Here is a 23686-nt window from a genome sequence, read left to right as displayed (position 1 = left end):
GTCCTTAGACATTGGCTAGACATTGAATTTTAGGCACCTGACGTCACAACCTAACCAATTGTTAAGCTGTGGCGTATGGAATACTGTTTCTGGGTCCAAGCCGCTGCTTATTTGAACTGAATAGATATTAGTTTATTGCCATTTTTTAGTCATATCATACTTTAAAGTAAATTTTATATAAAATCATGGTGTACACATCAGTCTCTGGACTTGCTGCATCACAAGTGAGGAGCTGCAACAACTTTAATCATAAGGTAAACAACAGTTTCCATCTGGAGCTCCTTCATGGGACTTGACACTTGTAAACACTCCACCTGCAACACTCAGCACCAAGACGATCAATCACAGAGCTTGCGCTACGTGTCGTTGGGACGTGTAGTTAATTTTTTTAACTGTGCATGTCGGCGTCAGCCACGGCAAGGGCTATGCGACCGCGCGAAGGCTGCGCTGAAGCATGCGCGTATGGTTGACGCAGAAGTATTAATCAGCCTTAAATCTAAACTAATATTAACATCTTATGACATTGTGTGTCTGCTGGGAAACATCATTCTTATATGCGCAGAAATGTATATATGGTAGTGAGTTTTTGTGATCATTGGCGGATCAACACGTGATTAATTGCACAGCTTCAGTAGCAAGGGGTTTCCTAAATTGCAGACCATGATCTAGTTCCAGACTCTGGCTTGGCTCCAACTGGTCTGTAATATATAATGAGAACAGTAGCAGCATTTTATTGTTTCCGCAGTTTGCAGAATATTAAACCAATGGAGCTTTACACACCACAAGCGCTCGGGGTTGTTTATGGTAATGATCTTTTGGCGCTGCATCCTCTAATATTTATTTCTGGAGCCAAACACGTTTCATTTAAGTCCTTTCTGCTTCGTGCGTCTTGATTTGCTCCCTGACTGAAGACATGAAGTGCTACAAGAGCCGCAGATGATGCGGTTAATTTACCAACAGTTGTGAAAATGCAGCGAGAGCAGCAGAATGTGGTCATACATTTGCTAGAACGCTGCAGGGAAAGAAAAATATAATAAATTTTGTCACACTTTAGTTTAGGTCACAATTCACGGTATTAACAAATCTTTAACTTACACTAATAGCTAAATAAATCACTTTTTAGCTGTTTATTAATAGTAAGGTAGATGTTAGGTTTAGGTTTTGGGTAGGATTAGGGAAGCGGAATAAGATCACGCATTATCTACTAATGAACAGTTAATATCTCAATAATAGGCAGGTAATAAGCCAGTAGTTTTCAGCATGAATTGTCACCTAAATTAAAGTGTTACCAGCTTAGGCTGTTCAAATAAATATTAACAAATTTTTTTTTTCATCTACATTTAGATTAATCAGCATGTTAAGAGCATTTCATAATAAACAGTGCTAAAATTTGGGTGGGGGGAATCCAAGTATAGAGACTGGAACTCTTGGAGCTTGTTAAAAACTATGTATGGGATTTATTGTATATTGTACAGTATAAGATGGTACACTACAATAAATTGTATATTGTGTATTAAATGCATACAGATAAAGCTCACAGGATTTTAAATGAACATCAATTACAATATAGCTGTCAGCTGGTAACTGCAAAAAGGAATGGTATCATAACGCCCCGTAGCATTCGTTTTAAATACGAAATGCTGCCGTACGTACGTCTGGCTACATAATTCACGATCTTCAGAAATGTATATAGGGCTACATTTTCAGAATGAGTCCATGTTGGCAATAATATTTATTACAAGATTCCAACTTGAAAAAATCATTCACGTCCAGAAAATGTAACTAATTTATATTCACGACAATTTAAATGTGTAGTAAGGTAAAGAAATAAGCCAGTACTACAAAATAAATCCAAGTATAGAGACTGGAACTCTTGGAGCTTGTTAAAAACTATGTATGGGATTTATTGTATATTGTACAGTATAAGATAGTACACTACAATAAATTGTATATTGTGTATTAAATGCATACAGATAAAGCTCACAGGATATTAAATGAACATCAATTACAATATAGGCAGCCATTATTTTCATCAGTTCTTCAGTGTAATGGATTTTCAGCCATTCAAATTCAGCAATTGAAAGACGGAGTACAAGTATGCAATAATCAACCCAGGCTCATTCTGAAAATGTACCACTATATACAATTCTGGAGAGCACCAAATATATGTTTTTTCGCAGTTGTTTTCGTGAATCCACCTGAGGCCGCTGTGTATGCTTTTTCAGATCTCAAATGTCTCTCACGAGTGACATTCATGCCTGCTGTTCTTGTGTAAATCCACCAGAGGCTGCTGTCGATTGACTGACTGACTCTGATTGACCTGCCCACCCACTTCCCTAAACCCAACCAACAGTTTTAAAAAGCAATCAAGATAAAGAAAAGCCCTCGCCTGATTTTTACCACGATTTAGGATTTTAACACATTCTTACCCTGTTATTTACTTGTTTATTTTATTTTTTGGCATCTGTTTTTGTCATACCCACTTTCTGAAACCTAATCCTCTCTGCATTTCAAGTCTGCCAACGTACATGGCGAGCTATTTGGACGAAATGGTAACAGCGGGAAAGCCATCCACACAGAGGAAAGTGGTCAGCTGGTAAGCGCAAAAAGGAATGGCATCATAACGCCCCGTAGCGTTCGTTTTAAATACGAAATGCTGCCGTACGTACGTCTGGCTACATAATTCACGATCTCCAGAAATGTATATAGGGCTACATTTTCAGAATGAGTCCATGTTGGCAATAATATTTATTACAAGATTCCAACTTGAAAAAATCATTTACGTCCACATAGTGTAACTAATTTATATTCACGACAATTTAAATGTGTGGTAAGGTAAAGAAATTAGCCAGTACTACAAAATAAAAGTCTTCGAAAATGTAATAAAACCAAATCCTAAAACTTTCAGTACATCAGTATAGAAACAATTCACTAGGTAATTTAAATTTCTCCATTTGGAAAGACTTTGGATGATTTAGAATGATCGGGGTAATTTTATAGGGGAGTGTATATGCATAAAATTTAATACATTATACACATAAAAAGTAAAAGATCAAAGATGCACTTTAGTTTTTAACAGTGTTATGGTACAGAAATTGAATAATCTAATGTTAAACAAAACTGTTTAATTAAATACAGTTTATCTTTTTTAAGCTACTAATGTTTAAATTTGCCTGGAATGTTTACAAAGTAGCCCCTTCCACACTAGATTTTTCTAGAATAATGCCAGTAAATTACTGTAAAGAGATCTTATCTAAACAAGCCCTTTTTTTAAATACCAGGAAAATATCCATCAATTTTCTGGAATGAGAAGTTGTAACATTACCAGTCATTTGCTGGAATTCTGCTGTGTGTTAACCAAGAAGGAAAATTGCTGAAATGCGCATGTACAAGTGTAGAACACGCTGAAGTAAGAGACGTCTACTGAAGGGCCAATCAGAACAACCTGATGTCCATGAATGCATTCACTCTGCACTGCTTACAGAAATAGAAACCTCAGAATCTTTTGTCCAGACACATTTAGATGCTGCTTCTAAATCAGACAACGCTTCTACTGTATATTCCTCAGTGCTAACAGTGCACAATATTGTCAATGAAATGCCTATGATAAAACATTGTTAGTTTAACTGCAAGTTCTGCATTCAACTGTGTGAAGTGCTTGCATGCAAAGAAAAGTGCGATTTGCCAACCGGGAAGTAAGATTTTGTTAACTCACTGAAAGCCTTTCTTTCCAAATAGGCTCTCTCAAGCTGCATACGCAAAAAAATCTCTCGACGTAAAAATGGGTTCCACATTTTTTCATCAGAGTTGTTCAAAACAAGTTTCCATGTATTCACGGAATTGCCTATGTCTTTCGCAGAGACCTCTGTGTTGCCAAAAGTGTAGACATTACTGTTTTTTAAAACTGCAGATAGCGCCTCTGCCTTTAGATGCAAACAACATTTTTATATAGCATTTTGATTGCTCTCTTGAATAAAAGATGCTGCAAGAATGTGAAAGTTTAAAACAAAAGTGACAGGGTACAATTAGTAGGTGACGGAGAAACGTTCACATTTTTCATCAACAATTAAATAACATGAGCACACATATTCAATAGAAAATGCTGGGTTCCACACAATTCCTTCATTGTCCCAACACAAATTAAGTTAACTCAATTGTTTTTACAAGTTTAAGTGGATTGAACATAAAACAATTAAGGTATCCCCCAAATAACTCAAGAATTGTGTTGATTCAGCTCATTTATAAATTGAGAAAAAAATTTTTTTGAGTGTTTGGCTCAATCCCAATTCTATTTTTTTACCCCTACCCCTACCCCTTGGCCTTAGAAACAGAGTGTGAAGGGGAAGGGCTTCAATTTTTACCCCTAAAAAATGAGACAGCACTATAACACCTGCACATGTAATCATATGTCATCCCGAGCTCATATGAGATCGATGACGGCGACAGCTGTGGTTATTCTAGTTGCGTTCTTTTTTGGTATTATTCTTCAGTAAATCACAGAAGGCAACGATATCATGTTATTATAACGATATAATGTGGCTTATAAGCTCATAACTGTACTGTGCATTTACACCGTGGCCATATTCAAAACAACATGAACATTATACCAGACACTGTAAAAAGCTCATTCCCCATCACCAGACTTTTCTGACAGGGTATTCGAGTGTCATCAAGTGACAGATGTGAAGTATGTTGTGCGACTACTATACAAGAGTTATTATTATGGATTATAGATAGCCAAATTTAGCGTTTTTTAATCTTTTTTTTAAAGCATGGCTGTAAAACATGACCGCCGTTATGAATGTTTTAAAACTTGTGCTTGTTTGTTGTAAAAATTCGGAATAATGACCAAAGTACTAATTTGTGCATCTCCTGACTCGCGTATGCATCGATGTTGTCATTGGGGCTGGTGTATTCTGGGAAATTTTTGTACCTCTTGGTTTCAAGTGTGATCCCTTCAAGCGCTATCTAGCCCATTCCCTTTAGCCCAATGCCTTCAAGCTAAAGAGAATTGGGACACCACTACCCGTTCATGCAAATGTGCGAAATGAGGGGTAGGGGGAAGGGGGAACACTGAAGTGGAAAGTCGAGACTGAACCAAGAACCATAGAAACACAAGGGTTTAAATAGGTAGAAGGATAACAAAATTACGATGCACGAATGAAACTAATAAGCAATTACACTGTAAAATGTAAATTACAAAAAGTCAAGACAACAAATATTTTTATGTTGCTTTAACTTATTCTAATACATTAATCAGGTTTCAAGTACATTTTTGAAGTTATACAAAGTTTAACTTAATATTTTAAGTCAGTTTGATTAATGAAAGTTAAATTGACCAGACAATTTAATCTGATTCAACTTAAAGATTTAGTGCAGCAAGAATTTATTTACAGTGGACTATGGCAGAAAATGGGAACAAGGAATCAAATGGCATCATATGTGTAGGGAACGCAGACAATCCTGATTTATTTCTGGTTAATATTGTCACAGGATTTACCAGTATTTTGGGACAGATGTGTGAATGGTGCTTTCCTGGAAAAAGACAGAACAGTGTGAACTGTGTAAAATTTACTGGTAAAATTGTAATTTTAGTTTTAGTTTTTATTTCCTTTTGACGTTTTTTAGAGGCAGATTTACTAGTTTTTATTAGTTTTTATATTTTGAAATTGCTTAGTTTTAGTTTTTATTAGTTTTAGTATTAGTTTTAGATTTTTTATTTATTTTTTTGTAAATTAGGATATTTGTTAGGTGCAAGATTCAAAACCATCAGAATAAATATTGTATAATAAAAACTCAACCGCCACAGTAGCTGCTCAGGATACGGCCTGGTCCAGGATATGGAAACCTTGGGATCATCTTGTCGTTGGTCTTGGATCGAATCAGTGACTCTGCATAGTCTGAGGGCCTCGGGAAGAGTATCCCCAGGTGGAAATGGAGAATAAAGAGAATAATTAGCGTAGCTGCTGTTCATAGTGTATATAAACAAGATGCAGAACCTGTGTGGAAGCCCGCTAATTGGTGCACTGAGTGTATGCTTTACTAAACAGATAGGTCTTTAATCTAGTTTTGAATTGGGAGAGTGTGTCTGAGCCTCGGACGTTATCAGGAAGGCTATTCTAGAGTTTAGGAGCTATAAATGAGAAGACTCGACCTCCTTTACTCGACTTTGCTATTCTAGGTACTACCAGAAGCCCTGAGTTTTGAGCTCTTAAAGAGCGAGTTGGATTGTAGCGAGACAGAAGGTTAGTAAGATAAACAGGAGCTAGATTATTTAAAGCTTTATATGTAAGAAGCAATATTTTAAATTCAATACGAAACTTAACAGGCAGCCAGTGTAAGGAGGATAGAATTGGGGTGATGTGATCAAATTTTCTAGACCTGGTAAGAACTCTGGCAGCTGCATTTTGTACTAATTGAAGTTTGTTAATAGAGGATGCTGGGCAGCCAGCAAACAGAGCATTACAGTAGTCCAGCCTAGAAGTCATAAAAGCATGGACTAGCTTTTCTGCATCTGAGATGGATAGCATACTTCGTAACTTAGCGATATTTCTCAGATGAAAGAAGGCAGTTTTTGTGACATGGGATATATGATTTTCAAAAGTTAAGTTGCTGTAGAAGATTGTGAAATGGAAGATTTGAAATAGGCCTATAATTAGCTAAGTTGCTGGGGTCCAGTTGTGGTTTCTTAAAAATAGGCTTAATAACAGCTAACTTGTAAGGATTTGGAACATGGCCTAAAGATAAAGAAGAGTTGATAACGTTAAGAAGAGGTTCTCCCATAACAGGTAGCAATTCTTTCAGTAATTTAGTTGGAATTGGGTCCAACATACACGTACAGTAGCTGGTTTAGAACTATTTATAATTTTATCTAGCACTTCCTGTTCTATGATTTTGAAGCACTGTAGGTTATTTTGATTCGGTGGGATGTTTACTGGATCTGAACTATAAGGCAGTGCAGAAAGTTTAATATCTCCTATTTTCTGTCTAAAGCCTTCTATTTTATAACTGAAAAAATTCATGAAGTCATCACTACTAATTTGCGGTGGAATGTTTTGTTCGAAAGATGACCGATTATTTGTTAATTTAGCAATGGTGTTAAATAAGAATCTAGGATTGTTATGATTATTTTCTATCAGTTTGCGGAGGTGCTCAGCCCTGGCAGATTTTAAAGCCCTCCTATAGCTGGACAAACTGTTTTTGTACGCAATTCTAAAAACTTCTAAATGAGTTTTTTTCCATTTACGTTCCAGGGCACGGGTTGCTGTTTTGAGAGCGCGGGTATGACTATTATACCATGGTGTAGTTTTATTCTCTCTAGCCTTTTTTAGTTTGATGGGTGCCACAGTATTTAGAGTGCTAGTAAAGATGGCATCCATACTGCTGGTTACTACATCAAGGTCATTTGCATTTGCGGGTGCATTTTGAAATAGAGAAAGATCAGGTAGGTTATTTATAAATTTATCTTTGGTGGATGGAACGATAGTTCTACTAGGGCGATATATCGGAGCCGATCTGCTAATTTCAGATAAACACAGCTTATATAGCAAAAGGTAGTGGTCTGTAATATCATCACTTTGTGGTATAATGTCTACATCAATGACCTCAATTCCATAAGACAGAATTAGATCCAATGTATGCTTTAAGCGATGGTTTGGACCAACAACGTTTTGCTTTATCCCTAGTGAATGTTCATCATTTACCATATGTTGGCTGATGAATTTAAATAAGTTTCATATTTACTTACAGTTTATTTTGTCATTTAATTTAGACCGTAATAGTTCAGGTTAGAGAAATAAAGCACTACCCCGAAGAGAAATCACATGCTGGATCATAATCAACTATTTTTAGACCATTGGGAGCTTAGTCTGTCTCATATTTTTCATTAGGATTGAGATCAAAAGCATAAACTAACAACTAAAGCTGAGCACATCGTCAGCATACTAATTAAAGCATTGCCATAAAAAACAGAACAAATCTCATTTGATGACCTCAGTATTAATTAGTCAGCCATCGGGTGAACAGTCAACCGTCGTGACCATCCGAAGACCCCAATTTCTCAGACGATAGCATTTACTGGCCAGTGCACAGGGACCCATATCCTTTATTTACGCCGAGCACATGTATGTGTGTGTGTGTGGTACACATCTTCCATCACGCTCCTGTGGTTTGACCGCGGGTATGTTGTTTTGAAACACTAAGGCTCTTATCTTGGAAACAGCAGTCTGTTTTACAGAGACTGGCTTAATGGGGCCGAAAAAATGTCACGAAACACAAACTTTGCTTTATCACTCTTTCTCTGTCCGCAGTGCCTTTTTGTTTCAGTTTAGGGCAGGAAGTTCTGCCTTCTCCTCTTTGAATGCTTATCTTGTTTTTTCATAGCAAATCTGTGTAAAGATTGTTGCAGCTGCACTGTCGTGAGAGATTAAATACTGACGGAGTGTCGGTGGTGGTGTTGTGCGATAACACGGCTGAAAACAAGAACAAAAGTGCACTCGATTGGAAAACCACATTAATCAGGTGAAAGCCGTTGAGTGTTGGTTAATTAAAATAGTTTTAAAATTCAATAAAATTTCCTTTAAAAGTAGTAAACAGGAAACCATAGAACATGGCCGTTGCACACATTCTCAATATGCTGAAAATTTTGTGTTTCATTGAACATAACTTTAGTTCTGTGGAATTTAATCATAACCACATGCAGGCAGGCACAATAAGAAATGGTTTTCAGTGATATTTAAGTATAATTCTTCATTCTGCATAAAGAAGATTCATTTACTATGTGTTTGCAAATAAGCAAATGGTTTATGTTACTAACAAGAATAATATCAGAACAAACTAAAATACAAATCTGTTCGCAAGTGAAAATATCTAAAAGCTGTTTAATAAATGATCATTGATTATAATTATAAAACGAACACAAATGTGTGGTGGCAAGTTTCAATACGTTCCAATAAATCATGTAAAATGACAAAATGTGTTAATATTTTAAGAATTTTATGCAAACATGCTAGTTTATTACCGTTTTATAGTATAGTTTAAAGGGCATCTATGGTGAAAAATCTACTTTTAAAGCTGTTTGGACAGACATATGTGTAAGTATAGTGTATAGACCGTCATATTAGGGTGAAATAAACACACCCAGTCCTTTTTTTTCAAATTTAACAATATAAAAACGGTAGAGCAATTGGAGCGGTTTTCAGACCGACCGTAACTTAACGTAGGAGTGCGATCCACCTGCCCACCAATATTGATTGACAGCCTCGTATTAACATGTCTCCTTAGTAACGCATATAATCATATCATAACAAGACAGGACTTGCGCAAAGCAATCGGGAATAAAAGGTGTGTTCAGTGCGCTAGGATCATCAATCATCATCAAATGTGATCAAGAGTGAGATTTACAAGTTTAAAATGTTTTAAAACAGAGCATGTGTGTAATGAATTACAGCAATTTACTTCAGCTTTACTTCATCACCACATCACATTTGCGTGCAAAAAGAGTGCAAAGCCAAACGCGCGTGCCGTCTGTGTGCGTGTGTGCGTGCGTGTGTGCGTGTGCGTGCGTGCGTGCGTGCGTGTGTGCGTGCGTGCGTGCGTGTGTGCGTGCGTGCGTGCGTGCGTGTGTGCGTGTGTGTGTGTGTGTGTGTGTGTGTGTGTGTGCGCACTGTCTGCCTGCACTATGTGTGTGTGTCAAAGCTGTGTGTGTGTGAGAGAGTGCATGAACTTTGTAACGACATCGTGTCAACAAATGCATTAAATACTCATTGGTAAAGTTCTTACTGTTGTATTTCTCACCAATGTTACGTGAGATCTGCTTCCTGAGGCAGCCGAGGGCAGCGATTGAGGCATGATGACAGGCACGTGGGAACAGTGGGCGGGGAGGATTAGCCTTAAAGGTGCAGTACAAAAAAAACAGCAACAACCTTTTACCAGCTATAAAACAAACTTTAGACAACTATAATAAACAATCTGATGGGTGTTTTGAGCTGAAACTTTACAGACACATTCTGGGGACACAAAAGACTTATCATAAATCTGGAAAAAGGGGTAACCTAGGTGCCCTTTAAGTAAAAACAACACTTAATGTTTAAAAACAGCATTAATTAATTATAGTTCAACATTTTCTAATGCATTATTAAAATCCATATTCATATATTAGTAAATGTACTGTGAGTTAACAAGCTACCAATAACTAACTGTGGGTGTCACGGTGGCTCAGTGAGTAGTGCTGTCACCTCAGAGCAAGTTAGAGTTGCTGGTTCGAGTTTCTGCCAGATTTCTGTGTGGAGTTTGCCTGTTCTCCTCGTGTTCACGTGGGTTTCTTCCGGGTGTACCGGTTTCCTCCACAGTGCAAAGATATTCAGTATAGGTGAATTGGGTAAACAAAATTAAGTAAGTGTGTGTGAATGTGAGAGTGTATGTGTGTTTCCCAGAACTGGGTTGCAGCTAGAAGAGCATCCACTGCTTAAAACATATGCGGGAATAGTTAGCAGTTCATTCCGCTGTGGCGACCCCTTGTAAATAAAGGACTAAGCCAAAGGAAAATGAATGAATTAATGAATAACTGTATTTTATTAAGTTATGTCAACTCATATGAACAAAAACAATGTCTTGTTGATGTTAATAAATACATGAACTAATACCTTATTGACCTTATTGAACCTTATTGAAAAGTGTCACCATTTTATTTCGTATAGCAGCTGGGAAGATGCAAAGGCATTGATTAATTTTTATATCTACTTTGTTTATGTAAATAGTTTGTTTATCTATACACTTTAATGTCTGCATAAACCAGAAATTGATGTGCTTATAACTGAAATGGAATGTCAAAACGGGGGCAGGACCTCATCATTCCCTCATAGCGAACTAATGCTAACCAGGCTGCCACTCAAAATGCAGAACAAATGCTTGTACTTTGATTGAAGATGACCAAAACAAGCTTTTTTTTCATTAACTTGCACAGAATAATTGTGTTATTATTAATAATTTTACTGCACAAGAGTTTTTTTATGATTTAAAAAGTTAAAATGGTCTGATCATTTCGAAGAGTAATACAAATGAGTTCTCAACAAGCTACATGCTTTCATTCATGTTAGATGTTTGACACGAGTCAATCACAACAAAATCATTACTGTTTTTTGTTTATTAATTTATTTTTGACTGAAACTAGGACCTGATTGCATCTGGTTACAACATGCGTTCAAATGCATCTCTTGTCACCACTTCTGTTCAGATTTCATCACCCCTTCCATCTTATTGTTTTCCTATTTTTCATCGCTTACACTTGTAGCACTCAGTGCGACATACAAGTACTATTGAATGCATGAATCCATGTTGCAGAGCTTACAAGCGTGAAGATAAACATATGAAAAAGACATGAGTGGCAAATACAATTTCGCCCATTTTGGTGAAGTGCAGTGAAGTATGAGTACATTGTTTTGGTGAAATGTTTCATAAAAATCATGTTCACTCAATAGCCGAACATTGGTGTGGCTGTTTAGAAAAAAAATCAATCAACCTCATAAGAGTTTACGTGAAAGCAATTCAATCAAATGTATTTTTTTAAGATTTATTTTTGGCCTTTTTTCCTTTATTAGATAGGACAGTATTTAGACAGGAAGCGAAGTTGGAGAGAGAGAGAGGGGGGTAGGGTAGGGAAATGTCCTCAAGCCGGGATTCAAACTTGGTACGCCCTGACGTGCTACTGCACCAAATGTCAACGCGCTTACCACTAGGCTATTGCGCAGACAAATGCATTTTCGAATACCTCCGAAAGTAATGCACAAACTAAAACTATTTTAGAATCCTCCACTTGTGTTGGGATTGACAAAAGCCCATCTTAACCCCAAGTGTAAGCATGGCCTTGTTCGACTCTATCGGTCATTTAGCTAAAAAGCATCTTCTAATGGGCAAAGTGGCAACTAAAATGAATAATAGCCCTTTCCGTCAGGCGATGATGAATGTGCTGTGTAACACACTTGACACCATTATCAATAATGGTGAAGCAAAAATTGACATATTTTTTCTCTAATCCTGATAATAAGACTGTTACTAGCCAGATTTAATGTCTAATGGCTGCACTCCTCCTCATTCGAACCTCTTCAAATTACAACAAGAGCCAAATCTTGGAACAGGCCATTTTGGCCACAGTCCCACATCATCCCAGTGCTTCAATTACAACAGCAAACACAAACAAGCCCATCGTGCACACGTTCCTGATCAACAGTCCATTTTCTATTCAAACAGTCAGTAAAGTAAAACCTCCCACTCGGATGCACTTGAGAAATTCTGTTGAAGGTATTATTGGGATTTTTAGAAAAGAGGCTTCTGGAGGGATCAGGGTGAGGCGACATGTTATAAAAGCTGACGCCAATACTGGAGAAATATGATAACATAGAGTGGGATGAAGCGAACCTGCTGGCTGATCAATTAGATGAGTTATGAAGGCAGCAGCGTCACACTGAGCTGATCTTACCGGCTTATGCGATCATTAAGATTCACTTACAGTGTCTTAGATGGAATTCAGTCATTGACATACTGCACAGCATCTGTAAAGCGTGCTGGCCTTGGCCTGGTTGAGTTAATTAGAAATGTAGTGTAAGATGAGCATGCCATTTGTGTTTGCACTGTGGTTTAATGCACCCTTTTTTAACAAACCAAATAGATTTTAAAGTGCTGCCATATATCACACTCAGCATGCTGTGTAGCTGAAGGGCCCGATTATGAGGTTATTACATGAAACAGTGACTTTTTTTATTTTATTTTATTGTATTTTTGCAGATAACAAACAGGAAACTTAATATTGCCAAATGTTATGATATTCATAAGCCACACTTATCCAGTTGCATGAGAAATACAACACCATACTACATGTCATTTATTAACAAATCATCTATATATTTAATAACGATCCCCTATATACATTTCTGGAGTGAGCAAAATACATCCCAGGAGCTACGTTTTTGTAGTTTTTGTTTTCGCGAATCCACCAGAGGCCACTGTGTACGCTTTTTCACAAGTGCCATTCGCGCCTGCTGTTTTCATGTAAACCCACCAGAGGCTGCTCTCGACTGTCTGTTTGACCGACTGACCAACTGACCGATAACCCCACCACCACCTTCACTGAACCCAACCCAGTGTTTTTAAAAGCAATCCAGAAAAAGAAAAGCCCCTTGATTTTTACCACATTTTCAGATTTTACCATTCTCGCTCTGTTATTTACTTGTTTTTGTCTTACCCGCATTCTGGAACCATTCTTCACCATACTCAAACCCTGTCATCATAGTCAACTCCTTTCTGCGTCTCAAGTCCACCAACGTACATGGCGAGCTAACTGGACAAACTTGTAACAGCGGTAAAGCCATCCATATGTAGGCAATCGGTCAGCTCGAAAATGAACGGCGTCACCCGCCCTGCAGCGTTCGTTTTAAAAATGCAGCCATGCATACATCTGGCTACATAATGTGCGATCTCCAGAACTGAATATAGGGCTGCGTTTTCAGAATGAGCCCACGCCGAGTTTATCCTGATTTTCACCTCCCGAGAATCAGAGATGAAGTCCTCTCGAGACCTTCAATCAGTTCCGATTCTCAGCGCAGATTATCTGGTAATGTGAGCCCTTTAAAGACACACAAATCGGAGCCTCCCCGATCATATATGTTTGATATACAGGATTTTAAATCAGGCTGATCAAAGCTGTTCCAACCTATTCCAAATCACCAGACCCATCCTTTTTTATTCGCGAGATTTAATGATTCTTATACCAGTGTGCAGATATTTATAACATGTGTAGCAGGTACTAAACATTGCCAGTTACCTCCAATAGTAAAGTACTCTGAGAAAAAAACTAAGCAATTGCAGTGACTTCAGTATTTGTAATTGTTACTTTATAACATTGCTCCCTTAGTACTCAACTAATTTGACTGAGTTTGAATGCTGTCTCAGTTTGAATGATCTCTCAAGATCCTGATGCATTCAAAGTTTAAGTTGAATGCATCATGCATTTATTAATTTGGAAATTTTTAATTTAACACATCAAGCATATGATACATTTGAATAGATTTAATTGCTTCAATGTATCAAGAAATTAAGCAAAATGAATAGCATTTTTTTTTGTCTTGTAACATTGTCTTGTCTCAAAATGTCCAAACTGTCTTATATTTTACAAGACTTACATGACGAGTACATCAGAGAAAATTAATAAATAAAAAAGTAACCTTGCAGCTTTCATCCATTTTTAAATGTGGCAGACGTATCCACGTCTTTCTTTTATGTAAGGGCTGAGGGTAAATAGGAAACTTGTTTGAGGTGTCAGTTAGGGCTGCACAATATATTGTTTGAGCATCGATATATCACAATGCAAGATAGGCAATGTTGAGTTGAAATTATAGTCCACCAGAAACTACAGGTCAAAACACATGAGATTTGTGGAGACACGGCAGAATTAAACCATTACAGAGAGAAATTTGTTTTCTGCATGTGTTTTAAGGCCTGTGACTATTTAAGTGTTTTAAGAGAGTTTAAAGCATTTTAGTAGCACATAAAGAAGTTTAATAAAGATTCATTTAATTGAATTATTTATATGATCAAGACTATGTTATTTTGCATTTGATTATTGCATTTCTCTACCCAAATACTGTTAGTCTCCCCAGAAAACCATAAAGTATGTATTTATTTATTGTGTTTATTTATGACTAAACTTTGTTTACTATATGTATAAGTATATAAATTACATAAAAAATATATATTTATATTTTACTCCCCTACAATATCATCCCAATCAATCTTAGTAATGACTTCTGGTGAAATTGTATTTATATTACAATATATATTGCAGAGAAAAAAAATATCCGATGTCAACACTGTAAAAATATTCTTGTTAATTCAACAGTAACTTACTGGCAACAATTATCCAGTAGTTGCTGTATTTCACAAAACAGTAAAATTACTGTAATACTTATTACAATAATGTTACGTTTACCGTAAAATGTAATAAATCGTTTTCCTTTTTTTATTTTATACTGTATCACTAATTACAATAGTGGTACACATACTGAAAAACTTAAAACAGTATTTTACTGTACATTTTTACCATGCAGAACTACAGTTTTGTGATGATACTTTTAATATTACTGTATAGTATTTTACATTTATCAAATGTTATTTTATTTAATTTAATAATCCTGCTTTATAATAAAAAAAATCAAATTTAACGTTATAATTAATTTTATGGTTTTAACTCGTATAAATCCAATTCTAACTTACAGACAAGATTACGTTACAGAACATGAAAGCTCTGGGTGATTTTTCTAAACTAATGCTAATGATAAGTTACTGACATTTGGTTTGCATAAAACAAAGTAATCACAAACCAGTTATTTATGGTGAAATCTTCTGAGAGGTGCAGCGACATGACAAAATGTGCTAAAGTTGGGGAGAAACCGAAAAGTAGTCTAGCCTACTTCATGAAATGTTGGTGGTAATATTCATGGTCAGTTCGTATTAGTGTATTTCAATATGGAGTAGTGATGGCAAGCCTGGATCTTATTACCGGCATTTGAGTGGCGCTCAGTGAGATAAACAGATCTATGATCGAGTAATTACGTTCAATTTGTCAAAATATCATTTCATTTTCATGAATTGCTTTCCAAACACATCTACACCTAATGCAAACAGATCACACTACAAACGAGTCAGAACTTCCAAACACATCTACACCTAGTGCAAATGTTGACCACACTACAAACGAGTCAGAACTGTGCTATAAAAATAGAAAATAATTCACCTGGGTCATTTGTCTGTGATTAGTTCAGCTCCTCTCCAGTGACATTTCCTAAAATTAAATCTATAATCATACTGTGCACAGCATCACTAAAACGTTTAGAATAATTTAAACACTGTAAATTTCAGTATAATAAGCTAACTTTAAAATTAAATTACTAACTAACTTACTTTAAACTTAAAGTTAGGCTTGCAGAATGCCTGTATGCTTGATAATATGAAGATTTATTACTCACCGATGTCGAAGCACATTCAGGTTGTCAGAGATGAGAGGACAGGACAGAATATGTGCTATTAAATGACCTCTTATGCAGCCTTTGTTAAAAACCAAGGTAGTATGTTCACCTAGTATTCTATCAAATGTTTGATGTAAGAATGTATTCGACTACAAGGTTTACCTGCAAAAGTGAGTGTGGAGTTTTACATGGTCATTTGCAATACTGTATTTAGATTCACAGTAACTGATTATTTCCCAAAATTCATTGAACAGTCTACAGTAACATACTGTAAACTATGTATACAGTATGGAAATGTTGAGAATACATTTTTTATACTGTGAAAACAACATTTACAGTAACACATTGTATATAGCTTATACAATAAGAAACTGTTGAGAAATGCAGTATAATACTGTGAAAACAACAGAAATGGTTTACAGTAAAGTTTTCCCGTGTAGCCCTAGTGTCAATCCTTTTGAAGAATAATAAAGCCAAAAAAAAACCCACACTGGATTATTCCAAAATTACAACTCATATCACATTGCAATCTATTATAAAAATCTATTTATTTATTTTTTTTTTCGCAATTGTGAGATAACAAAACTCTGAGACTGTTTTGAGAGTTAAAAATACAAGAGTATGCGGGTACGGTGTTAAGTTTGCGTTCTGCTGACGGTGAGTGGCATTTTTAACATTTTTGTGCCATCAGCAAGTCAGCAGGACTGCGAAACCACAGAAAACACACACAAACCAGGCCTAACTCGCATTTAACTGCAACGCTCAGACAAATGGTCAGGAAGTGGCTGTGGAAGGGATTGCGCTGTAACAAAGCACCCCCATATGAGCGTCTGCTTTTGTGGCCCCTGCAAAATGGAGTTAAATGGACTCAAATGGGCTTAAATGCACAATCAGCGGGCCATACGAGCTTTGGCCCTTGATAGCGTGAAGAAAAGAGACTGATAGGAGCCAAGTCTGATTCATACTGTGAGGGATGAAAGAGTGATGAGAGTTGGAGAACAGGAAGGAGAAGGAGCTGGTGGGATCGGGCCTAAAATGGGGATTTTAAGGCTAATCATGTAGGCAGTGAATCAGCACTTTGATGTAGACATTTAATTATAATTGCCCTGGAAAGAGGAGGGGGAATGTCAGATGAGTGCACATTGTTAGTGCTGTTTGCCAAAGCAAGCGTTAGTAATGCATATGTGAGGGTTAGGGATTTAAACAAGCCCTGATGTAAACTCTTGATTCGTAGCTTAAATCCTTTATAACAAGGATGCGATACTAGAAACTGATGCATTTTTTGGGATAAATGGGAGGCTCTTTTGTCTTGATGAAGAATATTTTAACTTTTTTTCCTGATTTGACAAAATTGCAGCTTGATTGGAAGTGATGCACACAAAAATTGACAAGTGATATTCATGAGTTTTCTTTTTCATTAGCATGCTCTTCACAGTTTTGTTGTTCAAGCGATGGTAACGATGGAAAGATAAAAATAGTGTCATTGTTTTCTCAACTCGTGTCCTTCTAGATATATATGACTTTCTATGGATAAAAACTAGGATTTCTAGACAAGTAATCCTTTTACAGTGGGGGAAATAAGTATTGAACATGTCACCATTTTTCTCAGAAAACACATTTCTAAAGGTGCTGTTGACTTGAAATTTTCACCAGATGTTGGTAACAACCAAAAACATCCATAAATGAAAAGAAAATAAATCTTATTATTTTACAAATGAAGTTATGTGTATGAAAATGAAATGACACAGGGTAGGGTTGGGCGATGTAGGCCAATTTGGCATCGTACGATTTCTAATGTGAAACTATGGCATCGACGTCGTATGTGGTGGTGAATTAATTATTTACAAATAATTAATTAATTCATAATGAATTAATTATTTGTAGCCTACCATTTCAACTACCTGACTTGCATGATCTTTGTTTTACCCATAATCAAATCATAAATAAATAAAGATAAGTTACACACAGATTACCACCTGTCAATCAGACAGACTCTGGCATGAATAGGCAGAGTGATCTGTGTCGTTATAATGACAAATTTGTTTGGTAAAAAAGATGCACAACCAACTGGAACCATTTTCGCTAAAATTATTAAGTACAAGCGTGAAAGCGAAAGATTGAAGCAGTGTACTGACGCTGTGACACATTACCTGATAGATTCAAAAGACCAAAGAGTTGTTGGATAGAGGCAAGATTAATTAAAAATCACGCTAGACGTGATAGTGAGACTATCAAATATAGTGAGACACGATCCAGCAGTACATCCTTAATAAACTGTCCAACGTGCATAGCCCTCTGGGGGTTTGTGCTCAAAGCACCCACTGACTGCTGGAGCTTAGCATACGTTGTAGCACATGACAGAGTGTGTTTGTGTGTGGTCACGTTTTGAAAATTACGTTTTGAAATGAAACTTTCCTCACCATTTACTCACACACAAGTGGTTGCCCTCTAAAACGCAACTGTCATTAAAGGCGCAATATGTAACAAAGATGTATTTTTGTGATGCCATGGCTGAGTGTGGAATCACGGGAGTTGTGGTCTTCATTACATCCGATGGGACTCCTGCAGAAATCATGTTCACTGATGAGGTAAAGTATTCAAAACATATTATCATGGTAGTATAAAGCAGAGTAATGCTGAAAGCTGTAAAATGAGAACGCTGAAGCAATTGCTTAAGAGGATTGCGATGTGGCACGAAAGCAGCAGAGCTTTTATTATGCCACAGTTAAAACCACTTCCGGTTCTTCTGGTCGTGTTCAGTTTTTATCATACTAAATACATTTAAAGACTCTGTTGTAATGCTGCTCTGTGCAGTCTGATAAAGCACACAGCATATTAAAGCAACTTCAGTGGTTCCTGGTTTTTCATTAAACCAAACCTAGAAATCGAGGGTGTATGACGTCAATAGCTTGGCACACAAGACATGGTTCATGTCATTAGTCAAAATTTGAACGTTCTTTGAAAAATTTTGACAAATTAAATACAAGTCAGCAAAATATTAAACAAAGTTTTTGGGATATTTTAAAGAAAAAAAAACATACATTTTGTGCTTAAATTGACCTGTCAAAAAGCAAAAAGAGAAGAAATGTTTACATTTTTTTGTTGAACACTGTCCTACAACATGGTGCCTAAAACATGACAGAATTCAGATGCAAACCACGCATCTTATTTTAGGTATTTTACCAAAAACAATGATTTGATAGAATTTAATTTCCTAAAATGTAAACTAATGGGATCTGGTGGACAAATAAATGTTACCTTTGCAGTGCTATTGACATAAACAACCACCCAGATTGTTCTATATATCTTCGAAATGCCAAAAATCAAGCATCACTTATATTTTCTAATATATATATATATATATATATATATATATATATATATATATATATATATATATATATATATAATATACATATATAATATACATATATAATATACATATATAATATAATATAGTGAAACAGGTAAGGCACTTGTCTGTCTGTCTGTCTGTCTGTCTGTCTGTGGCTAATGGAGACAGAAAGGGTGTGTTCCCCAGAGTTCATTGAGATTCAGTCGGCGTGCCAGAGTTCCCTTGAATTTGTAGTTATCCCTAGGGTGTCTCCTCTAATGGCTGGTGACTCATACTGTGGTACAGGCATTATATTACTGTGAGTTTGCCAGCTCAGTGTTCTCTCATCATTCACAAAACACACACACAGTCATCAGAATCCATGATGCAACACCACATTACCCGCATCTACAGCTCCACTATGAGCCGTATGCACCTCCAATAAATAATAACTGAGTAGAAATACATGGTTGTAATCTCAGTTTTTTTATTTTTTATTTTTATTTTGTAGAGAAGCTTTAATAATGGCCCAAGGATGAAGTCGTTTTTGCTCAATTCAAATCGCAATAAAAGCTCCATGGCATATGTCATGAGTCATCTCCAATAAATCTGCATAGATAATGTAGCTATAATGTAGTTATTAAAATTCTCCCCTCTGACTGTACCCTCCTGCCGCAGCGCTGTCTATTTCTGTCTCTGTCTGCAGTAGATGAACAGTCTGTGAGTGTGTTACTTTGAGCTGTGACTGTAAGTCTAGACCGAGTTCCTCGCACACTCGCAGCCAAACAGAACTGTTGAAGCGTGACCAGGTAGAATGAGACTTCGTCGAAGGTCACCGTGATATGCAAATATTTCATATTGACTATGATTTCCTGTCATAGTCTTCTATAAAATTAAGATGACATTCACAGTAGACATTCACAGACATTCACCTGTTGGTGTGCACCAGGGCTCGCTTGATGTCACAGTTTGGTTTAATGTTTAATGTCACAGTTTGGATAATGTGAATGCTGCTTTGTGAATATGGGTGTATAAAAAGGGAGATCTGAGGCATATACAAATGCTGGTATATTTAATTTCAGATTTTTGAAGGAATATCTACAGTTGCTAATTTTATCTCACAGTCAGTTTACTGTATTTATAAGATATAATTGACTAAAAAACTGCACATTTTGTACTAATGTTGTTTCAGACTAATTAGATTTTTGTTTATCCTCTAAACACAAATTAACATATTTTTATGATGTGAGAGATTTCCCTAAAGCTTAAAGGTATTTAGCTCACCCAAAAATGAAAATTACTCCATAAGTTATTTAGCGTCAAGCAATATCCACTTTATATGACCGAATATTATATTGTATATATAAATATGTTATTATTATTCTGTCAGATGAACATAGTCTGAGTGGTTTAAAGGTGCCGTATGTAAGTTTGACACCCAGTGTTTGAATTAGGTATTGCACTCCTGGTTCAAAAGACACACAAGCGCAGGTTGCCAGATTGACGACATTAACAGAGCGAGCCTAACTATTGAGCCTTAAGGCTAATTTAAGGCTATTTAAGTCATGTTTAAATAAAAGCAACGACACGCGATAGAAGGAATATTTTCCATATTAAAAAGAGTCTTTGTTCTTACCAACACCTGAAATTTATATTTTAGAAATGGCTTCTATTTCTTACAGCTGAACAACAGGATAATCAGTCTTAGATCCGACTCACAAATTCTGTCCCATGGCCTCATAAGAAAACACTGTAAATTATTTGCTCTTAAATTTACAGTAAATTACTGGCTAATAATTGCATTACTTTCACATTAAGGTACGGTATTTAAATTCACAGTAAGTTACTGTGAGGTACTTCAAAATAGCAATCATTTTGTAAATATTTCTAAATATCAAAAAAGTGCCTGCACTAGCATAAAATGTAATCTCTATTAATTTATATGTTGGAGAAAAAAAAACATTATTATTAATGTTTGAATTCGTGAATTTCGTGAACAAACCTGCAAAAAGATATAGGAATTTTTACAGTAATTTGCTGTACTCATGATGCCTGCCTTAATTTCCCAATAAAATTCTGAATGCATAAAATTTAACTGTTAAATCCTGTAAAGTGAGACCAATGTAATTTGTTGTGAAAATTACAGTAACATGTTGTGAAATTCTGGCAATTTATGACAGTGCACACCTCAGAATACTGCCGAAAGTTGTAGGTCATCTGGGTACAGCTTTTCAAATACTATGTACAATACTATTTGGCTCATATACTGTCTTTCATGTAATTTCAGAACCAGTATGTTTTTTTTTTTATTTATGAACATTTTGTCATCACTTACTCTCATGCCATTTCAAGTCTGTATATCCTACTTTCTTACTTGAAATAAGAAGAAATGTCAGAGAATGAACAGATCAATTGTTTTTTTTTTTAATGGAGTTGTTTCAATGTTGCCTACAGCAGACGTTCAAGCCTTCATCACAGACAATTATGATGTTAAACTGTATTTCAAATAAATGCTGTACCTTTTTTCTTCCGTTTTTCAAGAAGAGACCTAAAAAAAGTCACAGATTGTACAAAACTATTAACTGTCAGAAAAAACAAGCCCTAAATCTTCATATTACTATGATGATCAGATTTCATAGTGTGGTCATGATTTAAAAAAATAATAATTTAAAACTTACAGGGTGTTTTCTTCTCTGTTTTGACCCTCTCTATAATACACTTGACTTTGGTTTGGTGATTGGGTAGCAGTATGGGATATTGATATAATAGATGAGTGCCTTTTTGATGTTGTGTCTTTAAAACAATTCTGTATATAACATATAAAAAAAAGCTTGTATGAAACTCCTACATTTTATGAGCTGTAAACTTAAATCCTGCCTTATATTCGCATTACACACTAAAAAATATGCCACATTATAGATCTAAAATGGGTTGTTTCCTGTTGACTTTGAAGTGCGTTAATTGATTTAATACCATTTTGTGAGCACAAACCCAATTTCAAATAATGCTATTGCGATAAGAGTTTAAGTGCGACGTGTTTTTTTCAAATGTTAATTGTCCATATTAATTAATAATTCACCAGCGAAACACTATTATCACATCAACGTACACTTAGACTGCATTATGTTAATGGAAAAGTTTGAGCAGACATTATAGACTGAACTTTGGTCCAGAGAGTCTGAGGTGAAGGTCAGAGTTTGTTTTGCCATTGAATCACACAGAAAATCCTTTCAGTTCTTTTTTTCAAATATCAAATGAAAATCCAGCTCTAAATGTGTCTCTTTTTATCTGTCTTTTTTCATCTCACCAGTCCATCCTCTTCTTTAGCAGCTTGTCAATGCATAAATGATTAAACCATGAACTGTCTTTATGTTCCGACAGGACATGGAGGAACACATGGCCTTCATCATGACTGTGCCTACAACACTGGCCATTTTTTTGGCCATCTTCATTCTCGTCTGCATCGAGTCTGTCTTCAAAAAGCTCCTTCGCCTCTTCTCCCTGCTCATCTGGGGCTGTCTGGTTGCCATGGGTTACCTCTTCATGTTTTTCGGTGGGATCATCTGTCCGTGGGACCAGGTGAGACTTGAGTGACAGCACTTTCATAGCTCTCCAGTTATTTTATTTTTTCCATTGTCCGCCTTTGACCTCTATGACTATCAATCTATAATTTGCCTTATTGTCACACTGAGAATCCCAGTGTCTGATTTTGCCAGTAGAAATGTCCTATTATATGTTGTTAGTAAATATGTTATATTTTCAGCTTTATAGATCATATTTTGATCGAGCAATCAAACCAATTCCCTTAAAGGGCACCTATAGCTTTTGGAAGCTGTTTAACAGAACGCTGTGTAAGTAAAGTGTGTCCACTGTCATATTGGAGTGCTATAAACAAAACAAGTCTCTTTTTTAAAATTTTATGACATTAAAATAGGATTCAAATCCTAATGATTTTGAGGCCGATCATACTGTGATTTAGGAATGCAGTTTTCACCACCCACCAAACTGATTGTATTATGCGAATTAACATGTCTCCGTAGTAATGCGTATAAACATGTCCACAGAACAGGATTAGCAAACTGGGATTAAAAGATCTGTTTCAACTCTCTGTGATCAGCTCCACCTCAAGAAATAGTTTTACACGTTTAAAACATTTTTAAACCATTCTTAACCATTAGAATCACCACAGCCGTATAGTGTCAGTAAACGCATGTCTGTACTGCAAATGTTATAACAACATTTGTGTAAGACTCATCATTTCAGAAAGGCTTGAATAAACTCCACTAGAAATACATCAAATAAACTTACTTGGTATTTGTGACTAATGAGCTGGATT

The 23686-nt window shown here is 36.0% G+C and overlaps 1 protein-coding gene across 1 annotated transcript in view; it reads left to right on the top strand.

Moving 5' to 3' along the window:
• The window catches only part of adcy2b (adenylate cyclase 2b (brain)), a 149484-nt gene that overhangs the window by 5710 nt on the left and 120088 nt on the right, over positions 1-23686 (top strand). Inside the window, 1 exon segment of the mRNA XM_056479831.1 lies at positions 22732-22929. Within this exon segment, the coding sequence (XP_056335806.1) occupies positions 22732-22929 (198 nt within the window).

The sequence above is a fragment of the Danio aesculapii genome, chromosome 19 (assembly GCF_903798145.1).
Source record: "Danio aesculapii chromosome 19, fDanAes4.1, whole genome shotgun sequence".
Taxonomy (NCBI): domain Eukaryota; kingdom Metazoa; phylum Chordata; class Actinopteri; order Cypriniformes; family Danionidae; genus Danio; species Danio aesculapii.
This window is presented reverse-complemented; position numbering and strand designations above follow the sequence as displayed.